Source organism: Trypanosoma equiperdum, assembly GCF_001457755.1.
Source record: "Trypanosoma equiperdum strain OVI genome assembly, contig: ctg_894, whole genome shotgun sequence".
Taxonomy (NCBI): domain Eukaryota; phylum Euglenozoa; class Kinetoplastea; order Trypanosomatida; family Trypanosomatidae; genus Trypanosoma; species Trypanosoma equiperdum.
The window spans coordinates 1,556-8,820 of NW_027124858.1; the positions used below are offsets into that span (position 1 = coordinate 1,556).

General features: G+C 40.1%; 2 protein-coding genes and 1 pseudogene across 3 annotated transcripts; all 3 read left to right on the plus strand.

Annotated features, from left to right (window-relative positions):
• The first annotated feature begins 1,887 nt into the window (after positions 1-1,887).
• On the plus strand, positions 1,888-3,292 carry TEOVI_000431200:pseudogene (annotated as a pseudogene). Its single transcript is given in 4 exon segments — positions 1,888-2,355; positions 2,357-2,395; positions 2,398-3,165; positions 3,167-3,292. Coding segments are annotated over 4 exon segments (1,401 nt in total).
• A 2,661-nt stretch (positions 3,293-5,953) lies between these two features.
• Positions 5,954-6,265, plus strand: TEOVI_000431300 (uncharacterized protein; the record flags this gene model as incomplete). Its single annotated transcript, XM_067227095.1, has 1 exon — positions 5,954-6,265. One exon carries the CDS (start codon positions 5,954-5,956, stop codon positions 6,263-6,265), a length of 312 nt encoding a protein of 103 aa, XP_067083196.1.
• A 189-nt stretch (positions 6,266-6,454) lies between these two features.
• TEOVI_000431400 (uncharacterized protein) lies at positions 6,455-6,925 on the plus strand (the record flags this gene model as incomplete). Its single annotated transcript, XM_067227096.1, has 1 exon — positions 6,455-6,925. The coding sequence occupies one exon, from the start codon at positions 6,455-6,457 to the stop codon at positions 6,923-6,925; it is 471 nt and encodes a 156-aa protein (XP_067083197.1).
• Between the last annotated feature and the right edge of the window lie 340 nt (positions 6,926-7,265).

Sequence of the window (7,265 nt, forward strand, 5' to 3'; positions counted from 1 at the left end):
ATCTAGTTTTCTTGTAAATAAGAAATTGGATCTGAGTATGGCTGCTGCTTTTGTGAATTCAGTAGCATTATAACATTCTAAGGATATTTGCTCAACTTTATAAAATTTTTTACTTGGAGAGAATTTGTTATTTTACAATAGTTTGGTGGAAATGTGCAAATTAAGGTAATTTAAAAATTTGGTGTAAAAGTTGCCTATGTATATAAATTAGTAGGGTGATAGAGCATGAAGATGAGTTCTGCCATGATACTTTCTGTCTCATCATATTTTTTGTTTTTTACACATTACTTAGGTTTATAATACGCTAAAAAGAATAATGAAAGAGTGTTGTGAGTGCGTATATACAAATATTATAAAAATTCTAGTAGTAAATAATAAATGCACAACCCAAATGGAAGCGCGCAAAACAATGAAAAAGATGTGAGATGGTGAGAAATTAGTGAATAAGAGAGAATGAAAAATATTATTATAAGAAACGGAGAAAAAAAGTAAAGAGGATATGGAATATGAGTAGGTTTATAAACAAGGAGATAAGGCATGTGGATAATAAGGTGTAGACAAAGTGTATATCAGTGGCGAGGAAAAGCAAACAATAAAGTCTTTATTGCCTCAAAAAATTGTAGAAACAGTGACTCTTAGTGTCTTTTTAAACTCAGGAAAAATAAAAATTATTGGATAGAACCAGAATTTTCTCTTTTACATATTCAGAAAATAGAATGTGTGAAAATTAACTTAAATAACATATTTGGTATACAAGAAATGAGATTGCCTACCACAGAAAAAATGAATATATTTGAGCATGCATGAAACAATGAATAGCAGCTATTTTAAGCAGAATTTCACCCCAAAACAGCTTTCTTTAGCTTCAAGCTTATAGGAATGAATGATAGTGGAAGAAGGTGTGACTAATGAAACTGATACAAGTGGTCAGGTTGAATTTGCATGCCGTTAGGCGAATGAAGTGAAATGAAAGACTCGTAGCAGAAGCGACTCCGTTGTAACATCAATAAGTAAAACAAAGATCAACAAGAGAAAAAGTGATGTTAGAGGCTAATTCAGCAGTAATGTAATAGGGTGTGATACCGCAGTAACATTTGAAAAGAAGAGGGAACCAGCAGCGAGGTTACCAAATAAGAAAGCAGTCTTTACTCACCACTGACCGAAACAAAAACTACGCGGCGAATAGTAGATTTTGTCTGAATGGAGACAAAGATGAAACTGTAAAAGATAATGTGTTTGGTTTAAGTCAACAGTTTTACTAGAGAATGTGACCCTTATTATTTTTCAGAAAGCAACAAGTGTGAAACGCGTGTAAGCAATAGAGTTTTATAGATGGAAAGGGAGCAGAATTATTTGGTAATGCTTTTCCAACGGCCCCTGAAGCTCTTTGTGTGGCCGCTTTGCACCGAGACAACCTAAAAGATCAAGCAAACAAAACAATAGCGGAAACGCAAACGGGGATGCCGATAATGCAACACGGTGTGCGGCGGCTGCAGAACAAGGGCAGCCTGGCTCAGGGTATGTCAGGGTTGCGGGATGACTATGTGGCAGGAAAACAGCTGAACAGAGCAAGAAAGAAAAAGCAGTTCAAAGCAGTGACGCCGCCGCACAGACCGGCAATTTATCGGCTACACGGCTGCATCAAACTCCATTACTGGTAAGCTATATAAATACCAAAAGTAAATCGATGATTAATAATGTACACAAATAGCCAAAGATAAGGGCTGGGCGTAACAAAGGGGCATCAGACATAAGACTATCACACTAAACAAACCTTTCCACAATTCACACCTAAGAAAAAAGCAAGCCATGGCAAACTGTAGTGCATTCCTTCAGGTAAAAGTCAGCATCGTCGTCTTGGAATTCTGCGGTTTAGTGAGGCACTGCACAAGCCTTCATGGCCCCGCGAAGCAAGCCACAACGCCGTGCACAGCGGCGACTCAGCTCAGGGAACTAGCTCACAACAGCGCAGCAATCCTAGACACAGTCATGGACAAAGTAACTCAGCTTCAGCTGGAAGAACAAAAACTCAGGCCAGCAGCACTTAGCTTCAGCGAACCTACTAAAAGCGCCGCAATAGCACTAGCAGCAACATGGGGGCAGAGGGCCTTAACGCTGTCACGGAAACTACAGCAAAAGCTCACGGCTGTAACAGACGGAGTAGCGGCGGTCAGCCGACTATCAGGGTCAGCGAAGACGCTGTCGGAGCTGGCGACGCTCCAACTAGAAGACATCAACAAAATAACAGCAAACACCTTCGCAACAATTAGCAGCACAAAAATAAAATTCAAAGTGGCACCTAAAAAGCACGGGGCGTGCAACAAAGGAAACGAACAAAGAGAAGAGAAATCAGAAGGCACCACGACGAAACCAGCCAACGCCGACGAAATCTCTGTTGTCACAGCGGAGGTTCCAGCTGAACAGACAACCGCGGGCAACGCCTTATCAATCTGCGGCCACAGCAGCACAACCGGACCAATAACCGGCCCAGGCAGCTGCAAAAACGCCCAAGGCACCAACATCGGAATAAAAGGTGGCATCGTACTCAAAATCACAACGGCGCAAACGCACATCGCTCCAACACCAAGTGGCGATAAAGCGTATACGGCTGTGTCTGCTGGGACGAAGATACCGTCAGACAAAACTCACGCGGCGGAGCTAAAACTAGTATCGGCGATGATTACTGCGGCCAGAGAACTCGAAGCCGCCGCAGCATCATCAGCGACAGATGCAACATACGACGACACAAACCTCAAGGACGCCATAGCGAAGACTCTTGGTGGTGCTGAAACCACGGCTACAAAAGCAGAACTCAAACCGGTCGTTGACAGAGCTGCTAAAGAATTATTCGGAGAAAAAGGTGAAACTATAACAGCAACGATTCCAGAGTCGGTTAAAGGCTTTAAACCATGGAAAGCAGCAATTGGAGATGAAAGCAAACCCCTTGATTTAATAAGTGACCCTGACGTACTCCACAAAACCGCAATATATTACACTGTGAAAAACTTCATCGACGACCAGGAACAAAAGAAGAAAAACCAAGCGAGTCCCTCATGTTCCACCAACGCAGAAAAACCAGCAGAAGAACCGAAAAAAACGGCAGACGAATGAAAAAAGCATACAACAAGTGAAGATTGTAAAAAGGAAAAAGGTTGTGATTTTCATGAAACAACCGGAGGGCGAAAGATGCTTTCCAAAAGTTGGAACCGACAAGAAAGATGAAAAGTCGTTTTCTGGAAATTTAAGAGTGTCTGTTTATCAGGTAATTGCTGCATTTGTGGCCTTTCTTTTTTTAAAACAAAATTTCCCCACCTCAATTTTTCTTAAGGAATTTTGCTACTCGGATATATTTTAACACGTAAGTTAACATGAAATATTATTATTATTTAGTTCTCCATGTGCGTGTAAAATTTTCCTAATGGTTAAAACTTTCTTCATTTTTTCTGTTGAGTTTTTAGAGTTATTTTTAAAAAATTTTTAAGTTTCGATTTTTTTGTGAGTTTTCTGAAGTTTATTGTAATTTTTGTAACAGTAATTGTGATGTTTAAACATTCGACGGCCTCGAAAATAAATATACTAAAAGTTTTAAAAAAGCGGCAGATTAGACAAAGGTTAGGGTTAGGGTTAGGGTTTTAATTTTTTTTGATATTTTTACTTTCAGTGATACGTTGCGCATTTAGCCTTTTTCTTAGTGATGCAGCAGCTATTTTTTGACGCGAACTCTAACCCATATTTACCCCGAAGGGACCTTCGTCTTCATATTTTTCTCCTGCAGCGTCGACCAGAGTTGTTACTTTTTTCTTTTGTGAGCTTCAGCTCTGCGTCTTACTCTGCACGCGGCTTCCTTTTGTTAACTCTGGCGTGTGACAGTTTCACTGAGTAAAACGATTTGCTTTTCACGGGGCACTAACGAAAAAAATCTTAATATTCGGAAGTGGCAGAATATGGAGTTCGGCAGCTAAAGCAGGATGACGTAACACCATGGATCGGTCTTTACACGCCACAGAAACATAGACAAAGCAGGCGGAGCGACGAAAAATTGGGTAAAGCATCAGCAGGGCAATTCAGGCGCATTGCCATGCCCCAACAAATCCGGCAGCAGATGGAAAACATACTAGTTCTAAGCCCCATAATAGCCACCGAGGAAAAGTCACACCTCAAAAACCAAGCAGCAAGCTAATAGTAGGGGAACAAAATAAATTCAAACTGAAAAACACAACATATGATGAATGTCTAGAAGCTGACTGCGACTATGATGCAAAAACACAGTAATTAAACCTAAAACAGGAACAGAAAACACAGCATCAGGAACAGGAGAGACAGCAACAGTGGTAGATTGCAGTAAACGCCAAACCCAGAAACTCTGTGAAGCGGAATACAAGGATGTAAAACCGGGTCAGAAAGCAGTATGAGGATGGATTGATTTTGTTTAGGTGACTGGCAAACTTCAAAAAACCGAGTAACGCGATTCCAGTTTACTTGTAAATAAGAAAGTTTCTCTGATAGCTACTGCTTTTGTGAAGTTGTTGGATTTTTGAGAGAATTTACTATAATTATTGAATTTGCTATCATTTAATATGTTTTATCACTGTTTGAAATGAATAATAAATTTAATGAAATTTAAGGATTATAAAATGTAAAAATTTGATATGAATGGGCATGTTGTTTTTAATCAGCAGGCTGGTAGGATATAAAAAATTAGGTACACTCTAATATGTTTTGTTTTGTTTTTTAATTATTGACTTTATTAGGTTTGTAATAAAAACGATATTTAAGAACAAAACAATGATAATGATAATAATAACAATGATAATAGGAGAGTGGTGCGAGCGTGTATATACTAATATTATAATATATATTGTATAGAACGAATGGAAACAAAAATCGAAGCATTTAAAAAAATCAAAAAGGGCGTAGTGAGAGAAAGTGAGTCGATGAGAGTAATTGAAAGGGGGAAGTAGATGGACCACCTCATTTTCAAGTATAGACATAGCAGTAGTTGTTATGATAACAAGGAAATGATGGAGAGCAAAATGAAAGAGAGATATAATGGAGTGTACAGGGCAAATGGGGTCGCTATGTCATACGCATGTTTAAAGGATTAAAAACGAAGAAAAAGGGGAAAAATGATAAATGGAACTACAGAATCACTGAAAACAGTAGAACAAAGGAAACTAACACATAAGTGTGAAGGATAGCAAGATCTTATAGCGCACGTTTTTTCACTCAAAAAGGATAGATGATGCAACAACGGAAGTATGGAAACTGTTTTCTTATTCTTATGGTATATACTGGTGTTTGACACTGAGAAAAGGAGGTGAAAGTTTATAGAGTAATTGTTATTTTTTAACTTAGTACAGCAAAAGCGATTGCAGAAGAAAAATTTTATAGATAAGAAGTGCAAGCGGAATTGGATTGTTATAACTAGTTGTGGTGAAGAATTTGATGCTAGCACTGTCAATCAAACAAGCGAAAGAGAGCTCGCAGCGGCTCGTGAGTTTTTTATATAACCTGAGTCCGTTTTCATTATGGAAGTGAGACATTTTTTGTCCAGTTGTAAAGAATGATATTAAAAGAGATTGACAAACATATTCAGCCGCAAATAACGGCGGCACGTAGATACAAGATTACAAGGAAAAAATACATCATGACAACACAACAAGTAAGAAGCGGCTCCACACAAAACGAACGACAGCTCTGTACATGACACGGAGTAGATTGTCAAACAACATTTGCCGTCTAAAATGTGAAGTGGTGTGCAAACTAAACTACCGACCACACATGTATTGAAAAAACAAAACCCATTTCAGCAATCAAAAAGGTAGGCCTTCTTTTCCAACTGTGCACAGCCTTTCACACTTAAAGAACGGTAATACTGGAAACTCGTCTATTTCCAGCGCTAATTTTACTCACCATCGGATGCCACGGATCCAATGAAAAAGCAGCTACACACATGACTTCACCGGCACTTGCAGCACTTGACCTATCCGAGGTGGAAGAGCAGCACAGTCAAGCGTTAAACGGGCTGGAAAGCGAAAGTAACAGACTACAGCGCCGCCTGGCGCAAGCGATGCCAGCTTCCCTAGCGGCAACGAAAGAAGATATGAAGAAAGCGGCACTACCAATAGCACTTTTACTAGCGAAAAATTTACGCAAGGCGACAACAGAGAAGCTAGCTTTCGCAACTAAGCTGCTCAAAGCACAGACAAAACTAGGAAACCTAACAGGATACCAATTCGCCACGGCAGAGTATGACTGCGCATAGATCCCAGCAATCAACAGGCAACAAACAGACACCGACAGCATCACAGCTGGCAACGGCAATATTTACATTCAACCAGGAAAGGACGCCTACGGCAAGGAAATACACACGACATTCGATACTTTAAGGCAGCACAGTGCCCACTTGACAAACCCCCAAAACTTCGAAGCGATAAAAGTTTACCAGACAACAATGAAGGCGAAGGGTGAAGCAGCGAAGAAACAACTAATAGCCAAAACACAATCAAGCAGCGGTAACAAGTGTAAACACAACACGATAGAGGAGTCAGCCGGCGATAGCAACGGCAACATCTGTATAGTAAGCGGGCCGGTAACAACACGCAAGACTTATGAGGTCAAACGTGACCAGAAAGATTATGGAACAGGTAACCGTGGCTCCTTCAACAGTGGCAAGTTCGAGCATTATGCACAAGACGCCGCCAAAGAGACACACGACATAATGTGTGAAATTCAATCCGCCAAGACAAACTTTAACCCGGATGATCTAACATCATACACCGCAGATGAAGACGTTATAGCCGCAGTAGGTCTGGTTTTCCTCGGCCATGAACGTAACGTGGTAACAGCAGATAATGTAAAAGCGGTGCAGGACACAATAAAAAGCAACCACGGCACAGGAAAAGAGATCACGACTAAATTCTGAGACAAGATAAAAGAAATCAAAAAGCCCTCAAAGCTACTAGGAACAGAGCAAACGGTTGATATCAGCAGTATTTCAGATTTAGGAACGGCAATGACGCTACTGTTGGATGTGAAAGTCAAGGAAACCCAAGAAAATCAACAAACAGCAATATTGAACTCCGAAACAAGAGAAAAATGTGAGAATAAACCGGTGGGAGAGTGCAAAGATGAAGGTGGTTCTCATTCAAAGATGGAAAGTGTGTCGAAAAGGAGAAGGTCAAAGCAGAGAAAGATGGTATAACAAACTCAAATACTACAAAAAGCAATTCTTTTTGTCATTAACAAGGCCCCTCTTTGGCTTG